General features: G+C 50.0%; 1 protein-coding gene across 2 annotated transcripts in view; it reads left to right on the top strand.

The window, feature by feature from the left end:
- Positions 1-24,400, top strand: part of STX1A (syntaxin 1A) — a 112,627-nt gene that overhangs the window by 27,965 nt on the left and 60,262 nt on the right. For both annotated transcript variants that reach the window (XM_068655926.1, XM_068655925.1), the window contains exon 3: positions 503-602. In XM_068655926.1, the coding sequence (XP_068512027.1) occupies positions 503-602 (100 nt within the window). The remainder of the gene's footprint in view (positions 1-502; positions 603-24,400) is intronic.

The following is a 24,400-nucleotide window of genomic DNA, read 5'->3' on the forward strand; positions in this document are numbered from 1 at the left end:
ATGCTGGCATGTTTTCTTATAGTACAGGGAAAATGCCAGTACAGAGAGGCACAGTATCATTTGGCTTCCCTACTATTTGGGGTGAGGCTCAAAACAGACTTCTCAGCCCCTGGAGCTGGGTGACTGAGCTGGGAAGAATCCTGGCTTACGTAACTTGAACAACACACTCCATGCTGGAAATGCTGAGTCTGGAAATTCATAGATCTGATGCTCATTTGGATATACCCTACAAGTTTCTTAGTGTATGACAAAGCATATGGGAAACACAGTCTATATTACCTTGATCTGACTGCAAAGCTGGTTGCTGTGATATGGAAAGTTGTCTGATTTCACATCAGTCCTACAGTTTAAGAATCCAGATGGAAAATATTTGTACAGGAGGATGTTCGCTGTGGTTCAGCCATACCATGGTTGTTTTTGGATAGGGTTTAATAATCATGCCCCTTTCCAAAAATCCAGGCCTCTCACAGGATACCTATCTTGTTCTTTTCTGTCTCCACAGGTAGAAGAAATTCGAGGATTCATTGATAAAATCTCAGAGAACGTGGAGGAAGTGAAGAGGAAGCACAGTGCCATTCTTGCTTCGCCTAACCCTGATGAGAGTGAGTGAGCTGGGATCTGCTTGTGTCTCTGCAGGGCTTGGGCCTGTGTGTGGCTGCTCTGTGCGCTGCTGGTTGTGCAGTAGATAGATACAGGCAGAAATCCTCTTGTCTCTCTTGGCCTCTCCCAGAGGCATAACCTTGCTTATTGGCTCAGCTTTGGTTGACAGTGGGTCCCTTTTGGAGCTGGCTAGACACAGGGCAGCTTCTGGACTCTTCTCACAGAAGCCACCCCAGAAGCTCCCCCACTACCAAAACATTGCCACACAAACCCAATACATGAGGGAGGAATGGGGCCTATGTGGAAGGGAGATGGAAGGACTGCTGATGGCTTTCTGACCTTGAGAGAGAAAGTGAGGTTTCAGAGTGGCTGGTGGAGACTTCCTGAAGGACAGGGCAGCATAGAGGCTGAAAATAGCAAATGACAATTTTGTATCCAGGTCGTTGTTTTCTTACTCTGCCCAGACAAAGTGCTTGTTCTGCATTCCCTTCTGTATCAGTTACACGTAACTGCAGGCAGTGCTGGACCTCTGGGCTGTCACAACTTCAGTGGAAGCTGCAGGAGGATCTCTGTACAGCATTATTGTGCCTTGGTATTGCAGAAAGTTCAGTATATAATGCCAAAAGCAATTTGGGCAACAAATGAGAACTTCTACCTTGTTAAGTAATCAGTTTTCTGTAATACTGTGGTGCATCGAGAAGGTACAGGTGGAACCTGTGTCTTAAATAGCTGTACTTAGGCAAACATGACCTCAGTGCTATACTGTATGTGCTCTACTGTTGCAGAAGACTCAGGTGGCCAGGACTCTGCCTGAGACCTGGATGTGCCCACCTGCCCTGAGCTGGGTTGGAGGTTCTGGGCTTGAGCCTTGTGTCTGTAGGGCTCATCTCTTCCCTACTGCTGATCTCTCTTCTAGCTGCACAGGCTGTTCTCAGATCCACGTGCCACTGCTGCCTGTGCTTATTTTGGTGCCCTGTGGGTGGGCATCTGTCTCACTTTGCCATCGTTCCTGTGAGGTGGCAGCCCACCCGCCTGCATCTCCAGCATGCTTATGCCCAGGGCAGAGTGGTTGTGGGGGGATGGGGAACATCTCCCAGCTCAGCAGCTCTGCGCTGCATGGCCAGTGGTTCTGCAGCTTCATGTCCAGGCTTGGGATGTGCTTGGAGAGGCCCTTGGAGTGGCCAAGGGGCTGTATTCCTCATTGGAGAGGGTCTGTTCTCCTGATTTGAATCAATTCCTGCTAAATCTGTTCCTAAAATCCTTCTCAGTGGGCTGCTGCATCTGTTGCTACTCCTGGTGCTTGAAGAAGCAGGCTGTTGCTGCTTTGGTCCTTTGTCTGGGCTGGTTCCCAGACGAGGTAGCTTTGAACAGTAAGCCACCAAATTGAGAGGAATTAAATTATGTTTTTCTGGAGCAGTCAGGATGGACTTCTCTGCCATTCATCTTCTCTGTGCACAGCTTTCCTCCTTGCTTCCATGCTTGTGATTTCCTCAAGTGCTTTGTTATATAATAGATGCTGTTTGGTGAATGAATCACCTCCGGGAACATAAATCTTCAAATCTGAAGGTCTTTCAGCCTGTCAGCTCTGCAAACTTCAGAAGACCTGATAAATATTTCAAACCTCGAAGCAGGTCCATTACTGATCTGCAGCAAGAACAGAAGGGGAGGTTCAGTTGCATGTATATTTACCCCCTGTTTTTATAGATTTAAGCTGTGTGAACTCGAGGTGGTAGCTTCAGACACCAGGGTACAGTTCCCACATGACTTGGTTCAGATTCTGTCTGCTGAAGGAGATGCAAGTTATTTGGCCTCTAATTTCTAACAGAACTACTTCTGGCAGAGGGATGTACCAGGTGGTCAAGGAGATTAATTGTAGTTGTTCACCTCTGTCCAACATGACGAAGCAAAGCTATCCAGTGCTAAAAAGGCAATTCTGGATTGTCTTGATGTCTAGGCTCTGGCTAGATTTCTCCGAACAGGCTCTGTGCTTTCACTGTCAGTATAACCTTGGGGCTCACCAGGGCTTTTTGCAACCAGGTCCTTTTGCAACATGTCACAGCTGAAAGCCTGCTTTGTGTGGAGGAGATGCTGCTGGGGCATTGCCCAAAGGAAGGAAGGCTACTGACTGTGGTTGGTTTTTGCTGGAGCTGCTCTCCCCTGGTGCTGCTTTCTGTGGCCCCTTAACTTCTGCCTCCACTGTGCAGTCATTTTTCTGGGGCATGTGTTCCTGCTGGTGCCTGGTTCAGCCTGGGCAGAGGGGAGGTTTCCCTGAAGACCCTGAGCTGCAGTTGTGCTGTGTTATACAACAGGTTGGAGGCTTCAGGCTCGTGTGATGCTCCTTTGGGAAAAGAAGTGTGAGAGGAAAAAAGGCACGGATTTCTGTGAAAAGCTTGGTTTTGTTCTCCTGTCCTCAGAGCTGTCCTTACTCCTCTGCCCTCTGTGCTGCTGCTTTTCCTGGCTTCCCTGGGGCTGGACGTCAGAGCTACTGCAGACTTCATCAGTCCTTGGAGGTGGAGGCGGAGCACCTGCAAAACAGGCACAGAACAAGGGACCTGTCAAAGGATGTCTGGGCACATTCTGTGCCCAGAAAGCAAATTGATGTGTCCCTGCTGCTCATTGTGCTGCCCTCACCCCTGTTCTGCCACCTCGCAGGTTCCTCCCCTGCCCTGGCTGCACCCTGCTCAGGCCTGGCGGTGCATGGTGTTTGGCATGGGAAGGGCTGTGGTGTTTGTGCTTGGTGACATAAAAGGGCATGGTAAAGGCAGCTTCAGCTCCTGAACCTGCAGTGGGGTTGGTGAGGTGTGGAGTGGATCTGATGGACATGAAGGGACCCAGAGGATTGGACAGCATCTACTGGTGCAGGACTGGGGAAGAAGATGGGGCACTAATATAGCCAGTAGCTGACAGGTTCCCCCCTCCAGAAGAGGGATTCTTCAGCCACATGCTGTTAAGCTCTGTGTGGGGGGGGCTCTTCACCACAGGGTGCTGGTGGGAGTTGTCAGGTTTGGGGTGAGCCTGGGCAGGCTCCTGGAAGACAAACCACCATGGTGTGGGGAGCCCAAGCCAAAACTGGCCAGGACTATGGTGAGGTATTTTCTGTGTGCGCTCACTCTTCTCTCTTTTAGCATATGATTTTGGCTGATGTGAAAGAGGCCTCCCCCTGCCCCGCCCTGTGCAGAGTGCTCGCCTGTGGAGAGCCAGGTGCAGCCCTTCTGTGGAGCAGGGCAGGGCTCAGCAGCAGAGCTGCTCTCTCATCAAAGTCCTCATTTAACTGAACCCTGCTCATCTGGGGAGGGGGTGTGGGGAGCCCCATCTTCCTCTGTAGCACCCTCTCTTGCTTTCAGTGCAGTGGACATGGGGCCATGGTGTCTGCTGCTCATGTGCCACATCCTCCTGCAGCAGGTGAGAGGTGCCAGAGCTGGAAGCTACATCATTTTGCTGTGCTGACTTTGCTGTGTATGGAAAGGACTCAGGCACTGCTGGGGACAGTGTGAGAGGAGGTGCCATCTGCTGCCCTGGTTCTCAGCATCTTGCCTGCCTGTGTCCCCAGCTCCTCTTTCTCCTCTCAGCATGTATGTTAGGGGGAAGGCGGGGATGATGCCATGGGGAGCAGGATCCTGACCCTGCTATCAGGAGGGCAGCAGGTTTGCTCCTGACATCCATCCTGTGGGATGAATGAGTTCCTATATTTCATATCTCATTTCTCATGTTCTATAGATAATTTCCAATATTTTGCACAGCTGCAGGGTTTTTTGCTGTGCATTTCCTGTCAACAGCTTGGCCAAGGGGGAGTGTGCTTTCCAAGCGTCAGGGCTGGGATAGCAAAGGACTTTGGCCCTTCAGTGCTGCACAGGACGACGTGTCAGCCTGGCATCAGTGGCAGTGGAAGGGTGCTGCTGTCCACAGACCTTCGTGTCTGTTTCGGGTTGTGCTGTCAGGGCTGCCTGTCCAGGCAGCTCTGGTGCAGAACCTGGTGCTGGGGTAGGTCAGGCTGTAGTCCCAGTGCCTGCAAAGGGGAAGGCTACTGCATTTCGGAGCAGTGGTGGGTGGGTAAAGTGACTCTTCTGCTGGTAATTGGGCCTGTGTGAATTGCAGGACACAGTATGAAGCCTGAACTGCTTCACTGGAAATGAGAAAATCAGGTAGCTCTGCACACAGGGAGAGCAGGAGTGGTGGTCCCCTCTACAATCCCTGTGTGCTTGGTGCTGATGCATCAGGGGATGGACCAATGGTTCTGCCCAGAGTAGCAAATCCGGTGTGAAATGGGGAAGCTTGAAAGGTGACTGAAGGCAGGGAGGGGGTGCTCCTTTGCAAGCTGGAGTTGGTCTAGGAGCTCCACAGCAATGTGGACATGGGAGCACAGCTGGTCTGGTAGGGGAAGAGCTGGGCAGAGTGGCACAAAGTGATCCCTGAGACATGTTCCTGCACCTGATCTCACCAATCCTATCTCTAAAAAGCATCAGTGTAGGACAGGGTTCGGTCAAGCCCTCTGTTGGGTGCTCAGGAAGTACCACCAGATACTGTGCTGCTCTCCTGCTAGTCCTGCACAGCACCTGGCCCTGGGGGCTGCTTGCAGGCACCTGTTCAAAGCATGCTGTTCTTTAGGTAGGACATCTGCAGATGTCTTCTGGTCCCTTGGGGAAGCTGGGAAGCTGTATTTCTCCATGCTATGGAGTGGAGGCCAGGAGCTGCTGATGCATTTGGACAATGCTCTCAGAAGTATGGTTTGATTTTTGGGTGGTTCCAAAAGATTTTGCTCTGGCTCAGAGGAAGCCTCCTTTCCTCTGAAGCAGAAAATCTTTCTGGAAATGCAACTCTGGTCACCTGGTTGCTGCAGAGTGGCTCCAGGGCCTTGCTCTGCCTTGTCTTGGACGTCCTGAGCAGAGCTGTGCTTGTGATGCCCATGGTTATTATAGCACTACTGTAATAACCTGGCAGGAACCTCCTGCAGTTCAGCAAGGAGAAGCACAGAGTCCTGTCCCCGGGGAGGAACAAGCCGAGGCCCCAGGAGAGGCTGGGGCACCCAGCTGGAAAGCATTCTGGCAGAGAAGGCACTGGGAGTCCTGGTGGGCACCAAGCTGGCCATGAGCCAGCAGCGTGCCCTTAGGCAAAGAAGGCTAATGGTATGGTATCACTTTGGCTGTATTAGCTGCCAGCAGGTTGAGGGAGGTGACAAACTGGGGTACAAAGTGGAGCACAGGAGGTTCCCTCTGAACATTAGGAAGCGCTTCCTTGCTGTGAGGGTGCTGGAGCCTTCTCACAGGCTGCCCAGAGAGGTTGTAGAGTCTCTTCCTTGGTGATCTTCTAAAGCTACCTAGATGTGGTCCTGGGCACCCTGCTTAGGGTTTCCCTGCTTGAGCAGGGGTTGGACCAGGTGGATCCAGGCGTCCCTGCCAACCATTCTATCATCCCGTGAACGCCCAGGATTTGCTAAGGAAAGGGCTTTGCTCAGGTATTGTCTCTGGGTTACTGCATCTTGTGTGTCTCGCACAGAGATGCTTTTCATAGTCCTTTTGTGCATTTCTGCATTTCTCCAGCTCCATCTTGAACTAGTTTTGTTTCTTGTCCTGGTAATTCTTGTTGAAAGGCCACTCTAGGATTTAACCTTCAATGGTCAGGATCTGTCTTCTCATTTCCAGCCTGAGTCTATTTACGATCAATTTAAATACCAACGTCATCACAAGAACAAATATATTTAGCTTAAGTAGCTGTTTGCCCTTCTTGCTTCATCCTGTCAGGTCTGTGCAACAGTTTGTTCATTTTACAAGGGCTTTACACAATCACTGCCTTTCTGGTCTCCCTCCTTCTGCTGGAGGACTGTCTTTCTTGTACCCTGGAGCTCAGTTTGCTGGAATGGAGCTTTTCCCCTCATTTTACCTGAATGTCTGCGCAGTCTGGGATCAGACTTCTCAGCTGCCCTGAGCTCCTGTAGCTGGCTGTTCCATGACAGTCTCCATGTCCTCACTCTTCTTTGCCCATGTAGCTTTTCTATTTGTGTCCCCTTGATGTGCCATGTCCAGGTAAGATTGCCTTTTTACCATGCAGCTACTTTAAGCTCCCTTGCATGCCTAGGCTTTGTGATCACTGGTGCCTATTGTCTGCTCTGTCATCCTGAACAATGCTGGATGATCTGTGACACTGAGTAAATGCAGAGTAAATATCAATTAACTGTAGTCTGATTCATGGCAACAACAAAAAGAATCCGCTGCTCTGTAATTATTTTTGGCTTAATGTAGACCAGACAGTTAATAGTCCTCCTGGAAGATGTGTTCTCATTGTCACAAGGTGATTGCAGTAAAGATGGGATGCTTTGGTGAAAGTGCTTCTGCTAAAAAAACTTACCTCCTTTGGGCTGTGCACCCCTTGGCCCTGTTACACTGCACTTCTGCTTGTCAGCATCCTTGCAGGAAGGATGTTTTGGAGCAGAAGCCCACCTTTACTGCCAGAGGTAGCAAAGGAGAGCTCCCATGTCTCTTTGGCTCTGTGCAATTTGTAGCAGTGTAGGCAGTATAATAATGCTGCCCCTGGTTTTGTTACTTCTTGAGCGGTTTAACCTACATGTTACTTTATGCCCAGGTCCTCTGGGGCTTCAGGAACCCTCCTGAAGGGCTTGGTGCTGTGCTGAGTGTTTACCTGCTGGGCAGCTGCAGGCAGGAATGTGCCACCTGGTAACCTGCAGGACTGTTCTGGTAGTTTTGCTGTTGTGCTTTTTATTCTGCTTGTGTTTGTGCAGGACATGCTGGGTCCCAGACTTGCCTGCATGACAGCAGGATCATGAGCTGGACTTCTTATGAAATGGAGTGGCTAAGGTAATCCAAGTGCTGGATTGGGCACAGATTGCTCCTCTTCTGTCTGAGTGAAATAATTTTACTTACAAGTACAGGGTGAACTGTGAGGCAGAGTGAGTAAGATGCAGGGCAGAGCCAGCAGATCAGCAGCTCTGGGAGTCAGAGGGGACAGGGCCATCACTCCCTTGGGCCCTGCTGCAGTGTTGCTGGCTGTCACATGTTCAGGTGCCCCTCCACTGACTACTCTTGTTTGTGTCCCAATTAACCCCTGCTCCCACTGCACTTCTGCCCCTCTTTGGCTTAGCTTGTGCTTTCTAGTGCTTGCTGCTCCTTGAGCTGAGCTGTACTATGGTGCCGCAGCAGGATGAGCAAGTGGTCCTGCATGCATGGTGAGGCAGTCTGTGCTCCCCTGTGGTCCAAGCCCAGGTCTGATGTTTGGCCTGAGGAGGCTGGAAATAGGGAAGAAGAAGTGAAGGGGAAGAAAAATGAGGGGGGACGCTGCAGCTGCACCTCTTGCAGTGTTCACCAGAGAAGTTAGGTCATCTTCCTCAGTAGGTTGGCCAGGCTGGGGCTATGGCACTGGTTCAGCAGGCTGGGAGGCTGCCGGTGGCACCTGGCCACACAGCTGTCCTCAGAATCACAGAATCACAGAATTTCTAGGTTGGAAGAGACCTCAAGATCATCGAGTCCAACCTCTGACCTAATGCTAACAGTCCCCACTAAACCATATCCCTAAGCTCTACATCTAAACGTCTTTTAAAGACTTCCAGGGATGGTGACTCCACCACCTCCCTGGGCAGCCTGTTCCAGTGTCTAACAACCCTTACGGTAAAGAAGTTCTTCCTAACATCTAACCTAAACCTCCCCTGGCGCAACTTAAGCCCATTCCCCCTCATCCTGTCACTAGGCACGTGGGAGAACAGGCCAACCCCCACCTCGCTACAGCCTCCTTTAAGGTACCTGTAGAGAGCGATAAGGTCGCCCCTGAGCCTCCTTTTCTCCAGGCTGAACAAGCCCAGCTCCCTCAGCCACTTCTCGTAGGACTTGTTCTCCAGGCCCCTCACCAGCTTCGTCACCCTTCTCTGGACCTGCTCAAGCACCTCGATGTCCTTCTTGTAGCGAGGGGCCCAAAACTGAACACAGTACTTGAGGTGCGGCCTCACCAGAGCCGAGTACAGGGGGATGATCCCTAGCCCTGCTGGTCACACTGTTTCTGATACAAGCCAGGATGCCGTTGGCCTTCTTGGCCACCTGAGCACACTTCTGGCTCATATTCAGCTGACTGTCCACCATCACTCCCAGGTCCTTCTCTGCCAGGCAGCTCTCCAACCACTCATCTCCCAGCCTGTAGTTCTGCTTGGGGTTATTGCGCCCCAGGTGCAGGACCCGGCACTTGACCTTGTTGAACTTCATGCAGTTGACCTCAGCCCATCAGTGCAGCCTATCCAGATCCTCCTGCAGAGCTTTCCTACCCTCAAAAGCTCCCCTGTCCCTGATGAACTCCACTGGCATCCAGGCAGGTGTTGAGCTGGGGAGCAGTACTGGTGTGAGCAGGCAGATGTTGGGTGACATGAGAGCACATGCTACAGTGGCACAGTTCCTGCATGCATGCATTGCAGGGGCCTGCAGGAGCAGCAGTTGCCCTTTCAGCTTGTGCCTAGGGTACTGAGCAGCATGTAGATCCAGAGAGGACAGACCTGCTAATGGTGTTTGCTTTGACTCTGGCCCATGGTTGAGTTTCTCTTGTCTGCTTATAGCAGCCTGGATTCCCTCCCCCCCCCACTTCTGTACTCGATGTAGCTTGAAAATTGCTGTTATTTCTTGTGCTTTTAGCTGTCAGGCTCAGAGCTGTCAGGGGAGGCAGATGAGAGGTACATCCCTGTGGTACGAGCTGTCCTGTCACCCAGAAGAACGGCTCTGTGCCTGGCAGTGTGCCGTTGCTTGGGGCTGCCACACTACAGGCATCTGGGGGTGCTGCCTCTGCAGACAGGAAAACATAGTCCCCGGGGTGGGGTGCAATGCCTTCCAGAAGATCACATCCAAACACAGCAGCGTATCCTTTGCAGCTAGATCTCAGCTTTCTCTTGCTAAATCTCCATTGTTTTGGTGCTGACAGATGGGGATAATCCATTATTTGCTGAAATGAGTTTAGTAGGACTGAGATGAGCAAGCCATAAATCCTGTTACTGTGGATTACTTTGGCACTGCTGCGTGTTGCAGAGCTAGGGAGGCTTTGTGCTTTCTAGGCATGCCAAGAGCAGCCTGTGTCTGGCTGGTGCTTGTGGCTGTGGGGTTGTGTGGCATGGCCAGCCACCTTCACGGAGGAGGAGGAAGAAGGGGGTGGACAGAGACCCTGGGATTGATCGCCCAGCTCCTCGTTGTCACCCGTGGTTTGGCTTTATACCTGGGGATTGTGTGGCAGGTGCTGCTGTAGTGAGTGGCTCCTGCTGTGGGGGACTACAAGAACTGGCTTTGCAAAGGGAAAACTGATTTGTTTAGACATGAAGTCTGGGACAATGAAGTGGAAACTGCTGGAAACAGCTTCTGTTTACATGCTTCTGTAAAAACATGTCTGGGTTGGGGCAGATGGAAAAATAGCAGTTGTGTGTGTGTCTTTGTGCAGTCATTACTCAGAAAAGAAGTCATTGCTCAGAAAAGAAAGGTCAAGGAGAGTGTACCCCCTCTGATGGATGAGAAGAGTACTCTTTAATCCAGTAGACAATGACAGGACAAGGGAGAATGGTTTTAAACTAAAAGAGGGGAGATTTAGATTAGAGGTTAGAATGAAATTTTTCACTCAGAGGGTGGTGAGGCTCTGGAACAGGTTGCCCAGAGAGGTTCCAGATACCCCATCTCTGGAGGTGTTGAAGGCCAGGTTAGATGAGGCCCTGAGCAACCAGGGTGGCATCCCTGCCTATGGGAGGGGTGTTGGAACTAGGTGATCTTTAAGGTCCCTTCCAAAACAAGCCATTTGAAGATTCTATGGTTTCCTGCCTGTAGCATGTGGCTGGGCAATGTACATGGTTATATTTCAGGTGAAGAGAGGGGGAGGAGAACAAGTGGATTAAAGTAGAGATTTTAGGTGATAGGAGGGAACAAGTGGACAAAGCAGGAAATCAGAGTGCTGAAGGACCCTGAGAGATTTTAAAGTATGAAGATACAGGAGGCAAGCTGCTATTTTGAGCAATCTTAATCTGGTTTTCCAGCAGCAAAAAAAGATGTCATTATTTGTAGTAAAAGAGAGATGTGTTCAGCAACTGTGTGTAGTTGTGTAGTGTGGGAGAAAGCCAGGCAATGCATCATGTGGTGACCTCTGGTGCAGACCCAGGTTCACTCAGGAGGGTGCCTGAGAGCTGCAAAGGAGCCAGGTAGGTTACAAGGGTCCTGAGCAGGCTCCCAGGTGTTTTTCAGTGAGCAGCAGTAGTCTTCTACAAGTCTTCTGGGTGAAGGGCCAGGAAGGGTTGGTAGTCACAGGACTGTCTCAGCTTACTTATGTACTTACTTACTCCCCTAGCAAAGGAAGGGAACTTAACTCAGACCAGGTGAAGGAGGATGCTGTAATTAATGCATTGAACTCATCTATGGAAGACAGCTGTTCAGCCCCTTGTTTCTTCAAATAAGATGTGAGTTGGTGCTTGTGGAAGTTTTGATGTAGTAGGTGTTTAGAAGAAGTTGGAATTGTAGCTACTGGCATTTGGATGTATGTAGTGCAAGGCTGACTGTTGGAAATGGGAGTCATTAAATGATCAGACTGTGGTAGCTGTTGGCCGGTGGGCATTAACGTAGTGTGTGGTAGGCATCTGCCTCCATCGGTGGTTGGGACAACAATGCCAACACTTCCCTGAGCACTGCAGGGAGAGTGTGTGGGTTTGGCCTGGGAGGAATGTGGGGAACAGAGCTCTGGCACAGGGTGGTCTGGATGTAGTATGGAGCTGGTTTGTTAGGTGTGCAGTAAGGAGTAGAGATGGTGGCTGTGAAATGGGAGACTTTATTTGAGGAAGGGTTGGTATTTGCTAGAAGTGGCCCCTTTTACTGCTTGGGCCGCAGCCAAGCTGCAGCAATCAGAAATGGGGAGTTCCTGAGTCTGCTGTGATTTCTTCTGGTGTGAACGTGGCTTTGGAAAGCTGTGTCATCTCACTGAGCAGCCTGGACCAGTGCTTCACTGTCCTCATGGTGAGAAGGATTCTTCCTACATTTCTGCATGAATCCTACTTGCTGCAGTTTATGCTTGTTGTGCTCACTCTGCTGGTCGTCGTGTATGACTGTTAAAAGCCTGGCCTCATCTTCCTAAAGGCTTTGTAGATGCTGGCAGGCTGCTGTTAGGTTCCCCAGGAGCCATCTCCTCGCCCAGTGAGCAAGTCCAGCTCCCTTCATCCTCCAAAGCAATTACTCCAGTCTGTTACCATCATGGTCCCCCTTTGCTGAACTTGCTTGGCCTTATCAATGTCTTTTCTGTGTCATGGGGAACAAACCAGTCTAGATGGGGTCTAAATGCTGAGTAAAGGGGGAGAACTGTTTTCTGCTGGCCGTGTTCCTGCTTGCACAGCCTTGGTTATGGCCGATGTCACCATTACCAGGGCATGTTGCAGGCTACTTTCCCTCAGCAGGGCCATTGCCAGCCCATTGCTGCCTAACCTGTAGCCACACACAGGACTCCCTGCATGGGACCAGGCTTGACACCTTCCCTGGCTGAATTTCCCATGGTTTGTGCTGATCCCATGGCATGGTGGTGGGGCTGCGCTGCACCTCGATACTCACACAGAGGGACGGAAAGCCCAGAGTTCTCGAAAGGGCAAGTAAGAAGAATCCTGAAAACAGAGAGAATCTCTACTCTCAGCTTGGAGACCAAGAAGAGTATTTTATTAAGTGCTCAAAAATAGCATACAGAATTGTGGCCTAATACAGCAATGTGATAAAGAAAAAAAAATGTTTTTAGAGGAAGGTTTGGAAAATAATCATGTTTGGTTTTTAGAAAGCAGTTAGCACTATTCTGAAGTGTGTCTGGTTGAATTGCTGCAGTAATCAAGTTCTTGAATTTTTCCAAATCTTCCCAGTGTTTGTTTTGGGAGAAAATATTCACAAATAAAATACCTCCTATTTTCCTCTAAACTCCCCCCAAAATCCTGTTAGTTTATTGCCTTGCAACACCACCTACCTTCAACATGTAACTTCTGCTTACTCTTCCGGCATGTTACAGCAGCCCCCTCTCTCCTGGGTCTGTGGCTGCCATGCTCCTACTGCATGATTTTGATCCCAAGGGCTGCTGCCTGCACACCTGGTGCTCAGCGTGGCTGCCCTGCCCTGGGATCTAGGTGCCCCAGGCTGCACGTCCTGCACTGTGAGATGGGTGCACTGGCAGCTGCACGGTGGTGGTTGGAAATAACTTTCCTGCAATCCAGGAAGGTGATTATTCACTGTGGGGGGTATTACTGCCCATTTGCTGTTAATGGGAACCCTGCAGAGAGCTCAGTGGTGGGGGCCTGCCTCCAGGCAAGTGCCTGGGAGCTGTGAATCTGGAGCAGTCACTGCTCCCTGTGTGGACGTCTGCCAACCCTCTCACAGGGTGCACGTGGATATCTGCGCAGGTATTTGTCAGCTCCGCTGCCTGCATGTTGGCCACATGGCATGGGTGTCAGTGGAACATTAACTGGGTGCAGCTGCAACCTCTGAGCTGGACAGTGGTTTTGGCTGGGAGCTGTCCAAAAGCTTGACTAGGACCTAGGCTTTGTTTTGTTTCACTTGTCAGGCTGTTATGCTGTCTTCCAAGGTGCCTGGATTGGGTGGTTTGAGTTGCACCTCCCTTCTGTTCAGCTTTAGGTGTTGATATAGGGGGTCCAGAAACAGAAGGAAGTCTTCCAGGCCTGGAAGGGAGGTGCTGGTCTGATGCATATCCCAGAGGCTGGAGCAGTGTCCCTGCCTTTCTGCCCTGGTGTGGAAATGGGCTCAACAAGACACTAGCTTATCTTGAGTCAGACAGTACACTTGAGTTTACTGCTGGTGATGCTGACTGTTTGCTCAGGGAATGCACAGTGAATGACTGCTGTTGCTTTTTAAGTCTGGGGATGAAAAGGTGCCAGGGAGCTTGTAGATGGACAATATCTTTAGGTGTCAGGGCAGCTTCAGTCTGTAGACTGGAAAAACCTGAGTTCTGCTATTGTGCCAGTGAGATCTGGGCCTGAGAGCTAGGAGGGTAAGCATTTATCTCTTTCCTTTTTGTCATAGCCTCAATGCATTGCAAACTGCCTATTCAGAACAGTTGCAGCTGTTTTCCCTGCACTGCTCTGGTCTGGAAGCCTGATGCCTGTGGCAAGGCTGTGGGTCATGGAAATCCAAGTTGCCGACTTAAATTTGTTTAAAGGCAATTTATTTTGTTAGAGCCCTTCAAAATCCTGCATCTGGCTATGAAAGAGAAGGTTCTGCAGGATGAGGCATGAGCAGGAGCTTGTAGCAGCTCCTCAGAAGATAAATCAGGCTCTGCTGCAGTGTGCTGTAATGTGCACCTGCCTGGCAAAGCAAGAGAAATCCTGCTTTAGACATCAACTTTCTGATTGTCTAGGATTTCATTAAACCTCTGGAGGGCTCCAGACAGGGATGGCCTTTGTAAAAGCTCAACACGTTTGGGATTAACAAATAATTAATGGCTTGTTGGTTGAACAAGCTGAGCTGTGGGCCTTGGTCTCTAAACCTCCCTCCCTTCAGTCTGGTGTGCCTTTAATTCCCTTCATGTGTCATGGGTCGGCCGTGCCCATGCCTACATCTGTTCCCATCCCAGCAGTCTCCATACCAGTAGGTATGCAAATCCCCGCGCTCTTCCTCTGGCAAGATTTCTGCTTTGCTGTCACTTCACATCAGTGGTGATTTAGCAGCCATGCTAGAAGCCATCCTGCCTAGAAGAACACCTCTTTGGCCTCCAAGGTCATGTCCAAGCCATTGCCAGACAGCAGTGGTGGCTGCAAGGGCTCTGCAGGGACCCCCCAGGTCCCTACCATGTGCACAGTGCTCCCCAGGGCCCATTGGTGCGGCTGCAGCAGGTGACGGAGCTCTCTCCCCTCTGGCTGCCTCTTTGGAGGCTGATGCATTCTTCCAGTGGGGCAATGCCAGGCACAGTATTGTTTTTATTCTTCTCATTAGCAGAGAGCAGGGCCTGCCTGTGGGGATGCAGGCTGTGGGGTGGGTGGGCTGTGCACTTCTGCTCTAACCCCAGTGCCCTCCCCCACCAAAAAAAAAAAAACAACAACCCCAGCAGCACCTGGAGTACTATGTCATATTCTGGGCCCCAAAGTACAAGAGAGACCTGGATGTACTGGAGACAATACAACAAAGGGCCACCAAGATGCTTGAAGGGATGCTTTCTGATTAGAAATCTGTAACTCTTCAGCCTAGAGAAGAGCAGGCCCAGTCCATAATTATACAAAGGGGACGGAGCCAGGCTCTTTTCAGTGCTGACCAGGACAAGGACAAGAGGCAGTGGGCACAACAAGGAGCACTGGAGACTCCCTCTGAGCATCAGGAAGCGCTAGTGTGCTGTTTGGGTAACAGAGCCTTGGCACGGGTTGCCCAGAGAGGTTGTGGAGTCTCCTCCTCGAAGATCATCAGAAGGTGCCTGCATGTGGTCCTGGGCATCCTGCACTGGGTGGCCCAATTGAGCCACCCTCAGCTGTTTTGTGGTTCTGTTATTCTGTAACTCTGTAGGTTCTGGCTGGAGAGGAAGGGTCTCACAGCTTTGCATGTGCCCCCTGTTGATGTGCTTTTTGTCTGTGGTGGCTGACCCTCTTTGTGGGTGCTGGCCCTCGACTTTGTTACTTCAAGCTAGAGCAGAGCTACAGAAAAGGGACCCTAAGGTATTTTAAATTTAATTCATTGAACAGGTTTAAATAACAGATATAAGGGCAGGTCTGGTTAAATGAGACAATGGGAAATGAAAAACCAAGGGAAAACACTGCCATAATTTGGGTATGTTGCTGGGTATGAGCTAGAGATTATTCAGAAGAAAAAAAAAACATTTAACCTGTCATTTGGCTTATTCCCCTGCGTTTTTCTGCTTAACTATTAGGGCTTGATCTCTACGGGTGATTAATTGGTGCTCACTGGTACATGTTGTAGGTTCTCTGCACCTTTGTGTGCAGGGGGCTGTGTGGAGATGTGACTGTGCACCCTAGACACCTTGTCACCATGTGTTGACAGCACAATGGGATTACTGGTCGACAGCCAGCTGAACATGAGCTGGCAGTGTGCCCAGATGGTCAAGAAGGTCAATGACATCCTAGCCTGCATCAGAAATAGCATAGTCAGCAGGACAAGGGAACTGATAGCCCCTTGTATGCAGCGCTGGCAAGCCCATGCCTCAAATATTGTGTTCACTTCAGTGCCCCTCTCTCTAAGAAGGATATTGAGTTGCTCAAGCACGTGCAGAGAATGGCAACAAAGCTGATGAAGGGACTAGAAAACAAGATGTATGAGGAGTGGCTGAGGGAACTGGGATCATTTAGTCTGAAGAAGAAGAGACTGAGGGGAGACCTCATCACTCTCCACAGCTGCCTTAAAGGGAGGCTGCAGCAAGGGGGGTATCGCTCTTTTTTCTCAGGTGACAATTGATATGATGTAAGGCAATGGCATCAAGTTGCACCAGGGAAGGTTTAGATTGGATACTAGAAAGAATTCCTTCATAGAAAAGGTGGTTAGGCATAGGAACAGGCTGCTCAGAGAAGTGGTGGGTTCACTATCCCTGGAGGTATTTAACAGACGTGTGGCTATAGTGCTTAGGGACATAGTGTAGTGGTAGACCTGTAGGTAATGGAAGGACTTGATGACCATAAAGTTGTATTCCAACCTCAATAATTCTATGATTCTAAGTGTTAATGTGGGTCTGGAAAAACTGGTTGTTTTTTATGGGTAGTGCTCTGACAGGGCTGTGAGTGAGTACCTGCCAGTGGTTATTGACTCAGGGGAATTGCATTTACTGTTTGCTAAATGGAAAGTTTCTCAAAATGAATAGTTTATGCTGGGTAGGTGCCTAGTTCAGCAGCAAAGAGATCTCACTTCCCAGCACCTGGCAGATGCTGATTCTTCTGTCATCCCAGTCTCATGGCCTGATTGCAGTAGGAATGGTGACATGCAGCAGCGTGGCATGGAATGGCTATCCAGCAGCTACAGACTCTAGCTCCATTTTCATGAAGTATCTCCTGCTGCCTTCATCCCATTTCCTGGGCCAGCTGGAACGCAGGGAAAAAGCAGGGAGACAGGTAGCAGAGCAGGAAACACCATGTAGGCTGCTGTTGAAGCCTACAGCCTTGCAGCCTGGGAAGATGCATCTTGTTTGATTTTGCTGCCAGTTATATTGATGCTGTATGCTGTCAAGGTCTTACCAAATATTTCTGTCACTCTACCATATTTCACCATTATGGTCTTTTCCATCACCAGATGTCATAGCCTAATTGGTATTGTTCTCTGTTATTTTGGCAAACTCCTTGGATGCACCTCTTTTACTACCACTTCATCAGGTTTTTCATCCCAGTGCCCTGATTCTTCTTCAGGTGTGCCAGCTACATGCCAATTAGCTGCTCCACTCTTCTCCTTACCTGGCTGCAAGTGGTGTCCCCATCCTCAGCATGGCTTTGTGCGTGTCTTGTTAATGTCCTGTGCTTGCGTCTGGTACAGCACAAATACATGATGGGAGAGAAGACAGGATAGAACAGACTCAGTTGCACAGTTTAAAAAAGCAGCAAGTGTGCTTTGTATATCTGATACAAAAACAGCCAACCTCAACACAAAATGCAAGCTGAGAATTAAAGCAGCTGGGTGGGGAGGAAACTGGTGCTGGCAGGGTGGAGGGGCTGGTGTGCAGCATGGTGCCAAGGTTGTTCTGCCTGGCAGGAAGAGAGGAGAGCAGCTTGGGAAAGGGGGGAGGAGAGGTGATGCTGTTCCTTGAGCTCAGCAGCATGACCAGGGTGTTCTGATACTCAAGGGATACTCTACTGCTGAGAGATTAGAGAGGTATGGTTGCTTTGGGAGAGGATGTCTTCTCCTCAGCCCCTAATGCTAGTAACTGGGTTTTGCCTCTAGCTTGGCCATGTCTGGTGTGTGGTGAAGCTGGCATGATGCATTTGGTGCACCGGAGGAAATGCACTTACGTTTTTCAGTACAAAGCATCTGAAGGCTGTGGTGGTTTTGCTGGGGAAGGAGCAAGCAATGTGCATGCTGCCTGTACTCAGGCTGGTACATTCAGTGCATGCTGGATCTGGGGAATTTGCTCTTGTTGGTGAGTTCAGCTGAACTGTTGAGAGTTGCAGACTGTCCCTTTCCTAGCACGACTGCTGTCAACATAGACCATAGAGGTATGCTTTCCTGCCCAGAATATCCAGGGTAGAATAGTGAGTGGAAACCAGATGTGTGAGATGGATGGGGACTTCATTCTGGTGTTGAACGCACCCCTGCGTGGTTGTGGCTGTTGAAATCATGGCTGTTGCAGGGGTTCCTCAGAGCCCGGGAGTGCTGGAGGACTTGGCTCTACATCTTGGCTCTACATCTGCTTTCATAAGTAGGCTTTTGGTGCCTGTTACTTGATGGAGACTTTGGGTACATGGTTGGTTCTCATTACTAATGCCAGTTGTGTCACTGGGAGACAGCAGCCACGTTTTGAATGGAAACAGTTAATGGGGTCCATATGAAAAAAGGTGTCGTGTGTTCTGGGTGTCACGGTGTGTAGGGCTTGGCTGCAGGGTTATTTGGAGTTTTCAAGCGGCTGCAGACAGCTGGGCATGCTGTATGGTAGAGAGGTGATGAAGAAGTGACACCCCCACCTCATTCACCTCTGTTTTTCATCATTCTGTTGTTGGGAGCTCAGGTGGTGGGTTTCCCCCAGAGTGCAGTTCAGAGTTGGTGATCAGCAGCTGGTAGCATCTGTCTCACACTCCTCTAAGGGCACAAAAACAAATGTTTTGGGCTCCAGACAAGAAGGTGATGTTCCTGGGGGAAGTGGGCCCCACATGGCAGCCATGTAACACCACAGTGCAAGCAGGCAAGGAACTCAAATCACAGACTTGTCACCTGGATGTGGGAAACCAAATTCCTTTAAAAATCCAAGTCTAAGTTCTGAATTCACTAAGCAAATTAAGCTGAGTGGTGTGTGGAAAGACCACACCTGTGTGGGAGTAAGATGGAAGGGTTTGTGGACATACAGGCACAGGAGGTGACAGACTACGAGCATCAGAGCTGTGCAAAGGGGCTGGGAGATCTTGGTACAAGATCTGGGGACTTTTTTATATAATATATATATAATATTTGGGGACTTTTTTTCTCATGGAGTTACTACCATCCAGGAAATCTTATGAGTTGTAACTTCATATTAAGCAAAAACTGAAGTCCTTTGACAAAATAAAAAGCAAATATAAATGGATTCAAAAAGCTATGGGGAATCTGTGCATTGCTGATGGATGCAGATGCAGTTACTTCATATGGGAAGGGGGTGAGCATTGCAGCAGGAACAGCAGGAACCTGAATCATTTGGGGATGGACTCCAGGTATGTGGCAGATTTGAGTTCCTGACAATTGCAGCTGGCAGCCCTGCAGCAAAACATACATGCCTTGTGCCAGCATCCACATATGTGGAGCCTGCAATATCGAAGTCTGTACATGCTACCTGAAATACTAACATCAATTTACTAGTAAGTACATTTGATTTTAAGAAAATAGTTCCCATGTGTTGGGAAAATGGGGAAAAATTATTGTCAGTTCAGGCAGGATGGCTGTGGAGATTCTGGCTGGACTGTACCAGGTTTCAAGGCTCTCTGATGAGAGCACAGCTTGTATGTGGCCCAGACACTTCCATTTCAGTGACTGTGCTTCTCCTGTGGCCCTGGAGACTTCCCCACCAGTCCTGCCTGCCAGAGCTCATCTGGGTCTGCTGAAGGGAATTGTTTTCTGAAGACAAGCAGCATACATGTAAACCTTGAGCTTACTTTTAATGCCAGCTTTGCCTGCTTAATAGGTTTAAGCTTCTTACAATCTCTTAGCATTGTTAATGAGTTTCCAGGACCCATAGAGGTAGAGCAGAGCTCTATTTTCATAATTGAGTTATCAGATTATTAACAAAAATACAAATAAAAGAGCTGTTTTGGTTATAATTTTTTTTTTTTTTTTAAAAAAAAGGCAGCATCTGGAGAATCACTCTGTTGTGAGCACCACATAGTGGATAATGGTGGCTCAAGCAAGGCCAAGTAACTGTCAGGGAAAGAAGATAAAATGCAGCTGGGATATGGCCTCCTTTGATTTCAGGGCTGGGACTGTCCTATGAAGGGTTTTGGTTCTTAATATTATGAAGCTGTAGATGCTAGAAGCATTTATTGAATTACTTTATGAGTGTACCCTACTGGTAAAAGAGCTTATGAAGAGTTAATAGATGATTAATCAGCATTGAGGTAAATAATTAGTCAAATGGTGCAGAATCCAACAGGTCAAAACGGGTGCAGGTGTGCCCTGCTTCAGGGACTCCTCGAGCAGGTGGCTGGGCTGCCGCGAGAAATCGGCAGCCTGAGGGAGTCTCTGAGGGTGACAGATAGGAGGGGTCTCCCCGCCCCTGCTGTTCCTTGGCAGCCCTCTCCTATGTCCCAACAAGGGGTAGAGGCTGCCCCCGTTGAACACATGCAGAACAGAGGGCTAGACTGTCCGCAAGAATCAAGGGGCTGGACCTTTGTCTCGGCTCGGAGCAGAAAGAGACGTCTGCCCCCGACACCCACAGTGCCGCCTACCCCCACAGTGTCCCTGGGAAATAGATTTGAGGCTCTCAGGGAGGTTGTGGAAGAGGCTGAGGGTCTGGACAGTAGTCCAAACCTGGGAAGCAACCCTGAGAAGAGAGTCAAGATTGGGGGAAGTGCAGAACATAAGGATCAGGGCCAGATGGAGCACCGCATTGTAACCTGTGCCACAAAAAAAGAGCAGAGAGTCCTGGTGATTGGGGACTCCTTGCTGAGGGGCACTGAGGCTCCTATCTGCCTCCCAAATAACCTAGCCAGGGAAGTGTGCTGTCTTCCTGGGGCACGTGTCAGAGACGTTAGGAAGGCTCTGCCACGACTCATTAAACCGGAGGACTGCTATCCTCATGTAGTCATCCAGGTTGGATCCCAGGAAGCCACTATTAGAAAAATGAAGAATATTAAAAAGGACTTTGCATCCCTAGGGAGGATGTTGAGGGGATCGGGGGTGCAGGTAGTGTTCTCCTCTGTCCTCCCACTGGGTGACTGGGGTGCAGATAGAAGGAGCAGAACAGGACAGGTAAATGACTGGCTGAGGGGGTGGTGTCTGGACCAGGGATTTGGGTATTTTGATCTTAGGCTGTCCTTTGAGAGGCCAGGTATGTGGGCTACGGACAGACACCAGCCAAGCTAGTGGGGCGCAAGTGTGTTGGGGAGCAAGCTCTCTGGGCTGATTACCAGGGCTTTAAACTAGGTTTTATGGGGGAAGGGAGGGAAGCTAAAGGTGACAGAGAAGGGCTGGGGGAAGTCGTCACTACTGTCAATGTTGAAGACAGGGAAAAACTTCTGAGCTCTCCCATAGGATTGTCTGAGGGCTCCTCAGAGAAGGTAGCGTTCCCGATCCCCTGTCCAGTATCTTCTTCTTGCATCCCCCCCGGGGTAACTGCACCTGCTGCTTCCCTAAAGTGCCTGTACACCAGTGCACGGATCATGGGAAATAAACAGGATGAGCTCGAGATCTGTGTTCGGTCACAGGGCCATGATCTCGTTGTGATCACTGAGACGTGATGGGACAGCTCGCATGACTGGAATGCTGTCATCGACGGCTATGTCCTCTTTAGGGGTGGGGTTGCCCTTCATGTGAGGGAGCAATTAGAGTGTACCCAGCTCCAGCTGGGGGAGGGTAAAGGACAGGTTGAGAGCTTGTGGGTAAGAATTAAGGGGTGGGCTGGTATGGGAGACACAGTGGTGGGGGTCTACTACAGGTCTCCAGATCAGGAGGAGGAAGTCGATGAGGCCTTCTACGAGCAGCTGCTAGTAACCTCACGATCATGAGTGCTGGTCATCATGGGGGACTTCAATTACCCAGACATCTGCTGGGTAAGCATCTCAGCCAGGCACAAGCAGTCCAAACGGTTCCTACAATGCGATGAGGACAATTTTCTGACACAGGTGGTGGAGGAGCCGACGAGGCGGGAGGTACTCCTGGACCTCATTCTTACCAACACGGATGGCCTTGTTAGGGATGTGAAGGTTACACGTACACGTACAGACTGGGCGATGAGACGCTGGAGAGCAGCCTAGAAGAGAGGGATCTGGGGGTCGTGGTAGACAGCAAGTTGAATATGAGCCAGCAGTGTGCCCTGGCAGCCAGGAGGGCCAACCATGTCCTGGGGTGCATCAAGCACGGCATCGCTAGTAGGTCGAGGGAGGTGATTGTCCCGCTCTACTCTGCGCTGGTGCGGCCCCACCTCGAGTACTGTGTGCAGTTCTGGGCACCACAGTATAAAAAGGACATGAAACTGTTGGAGAGTGTCCAGAGGAGGGCTACGAAGATGGTGAAAGGCCTGGAGGGGAAGACGTACGAGGAACGGCTGAGGGCACTGGGCCTGTTCAGCCTGGAGAAGAGGAGGCTGAGGGGAGACCTCATCGCAGTCTACAACTTCCTCGTAAGGGGGTGTCGAGAGGCAGGAGACCTTTTCTCCATTAACACCAGCGACAGGACCCGCGGGAACAGGGTTAAGCTGAGGCAGGGGAAATTTAGGCTTGACATCAGGAGGAACTTCTTCACAGAGAGGGTGGTTGCACACTGGAACAGGCTCCCCAGGGAAGTGGTCACTGCACCGAGCCTGTCTGAATTTAAGAAGAGATTGGACTGTGCACTTAGTCACATGGTCTGAACTTTTGGGTAGACCTGTGCGGTGTCAAGAGTTGGACTTGATGATCCTTAAGGGTCCCTTCCAACTCAGGATATTCTATGATTCTATGAGCTAATTTGTTTCTTATTGACTTGTGTAATTATAGGCAGGGTTAATAAACAGCACCAGTTACTGCAGAGTCTATCCCCAAATGTTCTATCTTTCTCAGTAAGTACCCTGATTCTGTCATCTGTGTTTTGCCAGGCCTGTTGAGAAATGATAAGATATTTAATCAGATCCATTTTTTGCCCTAACATTACCCCTGGGGTTCACAAGCCTCATGCCTGGTTTTAGAAAAATACTCATTTATTTAGAAAAATGCCAGCCAGAAGTGCTGAGACACTGTGAATGCAGGGGAGGTAGAGGCAAAAGAGAATTCTGCTTTCATGAGGAGAAAATCATAGAATTGCCGCATGGCTTGGTTTGGAAGGAACCTTAGAGACCATCTATTTCCAACCCCCCTTCCACAGGCAGGGACACCTCCAACCAGCCCATGCTGCTCAAAGACCCATCTAGCCTGGCCTTGAACACTTCTAGGGATGAGGCATCCATGGCTTCCCCAGGCAACCTGTTCCAGCGCCTCACCACCCTCTGAGTGAAGAATTTCTCTCTAATATCTAATCTATATCTGCTCTCTTTCAGTGTAGAGCCATACTTCCTTGTCCTATCACTGCGCTCCCTGACAAAGGGTCCCTCCCCAGCTTTCCTGTAGACCCCTTTTAGGTACTGGAAAGCCACTTTAAGGTCTCCCTGGGGCCTTCTCTTCTCCATGTTGAGCAACCCCAAATCCCTCAGCCTGTCCTTGGTCACCCTGATCATCCTTGTGGCCCTCCTCTGGACTTGCTCTAACAGCTCCTTGTCTCTGTGCTGGAGGTCCCAGAGCTGAAAGCAAGGCTCCAGGTGGGGTCTCATGAGAGCAGAGCAGAGGGGGAGAATCACCTCCCTTGCCCTGCTAACCATACTGCAGAAAGGGACATGGGTCACTTTCTGCGCTGCGAGCACCCCGTTGAAATGTGAGATTGGAAGCTGCTGGGGAAGATCAGAAGGAAAGCGGGACTTGGAATTCCTGGAGAGGTGCTTAAGTTCAGTGAGCAAAGGTATTGGACTGAGATATAAAGAGCATGTGAGAAGAAAGGCAGAAAAGTGGCAAAAAGAGTCAAGCATTTAAGGAATGGAGTGCGGGAAAGAAGTTTGTATTTCTCTTCCTTCACCCAAGAAATCACAATCTGTTCATTAAAGAAATGGCAGAAGCTTGAAAGCTAAGAACTCCACGGTTGTTTTTTTAAGGTTGGGGGCAGCTTGGGATACAGCGACCATGAGATGGAGTTCCAGATGAAACTAGGCAAAGGAAGTAAGGCTAAAAGCAGGATTGCTACCGTGGACTTCCGAAGGGCCAACTTCAACCTCTTCCGGGACCTGCTTGGGAGTATCTCATGGGATAGGTTGCCAGAAGGCAAGGGTGCTTGTGAGAGCTGGGCTACATTTAAGCAGCACTTCTTCCATCTTCCATGCTCAGGATCAGTGCATCCCGAGGAATAGGAAATTGGGGAAGGGGGGCAGGAAACCCGCATGGATGAGCAAGGAGCTCATCAGTAAGATCAAAAGGAAGAGGATGGTCTATGAAATGTGGAAAAAGGGCCTGTCCTCTTGGGAGGAGTATAGATGTGTTGTCAGGGCCTGCAGGGATGCAACGAGGAAGGCTAAAGCCCACCTAGGGATGAGGCTTTCAAAAGAGATAAAGGATAATTAAGAAGGGTTTTTTCAAGTATGTAAACAGCAAGAGTAAGACTAGGGATAATGTGGGTCCCTTGCTGTATGAGGGGGATGTCCTGGTCACGGGAGACACTGAGAAGGCAGAGATACTGAATGCTTTCTTTGCTTCAAGGATACTCCCCTGGGACTCCTCGCCCCTGGCAATAGGACAAAGGGTCTGGGAAATGGAGGGCTCCCCCCTGGTGGACGTGGGAGTGGTTCGGGAGCATCTGAGTGGGCTCAGCGCACACAAATCCATGGGTCCCAATGGGATGCATCCGCGTGTGCTAAGGGAGCTGGCAGATGTGATCGCCGAACTGCTCTCTATCATCTTTGAAAGGTCCTGGAGAACGGGTGAGGTGCCTGAAGACTG

Source organism: Anas acuta, chromosome 19, assembly GCF_963932015.1.
Source record: "Anas acuta chromosome 19, bAnaAcu1.1, whole genome shotgun sequence".
Lineage (NCBI taxonomy): Eukaryota > Metazoa > Chordata > Aves > Anseriformes > Anatidae > Anas > Anas acuta.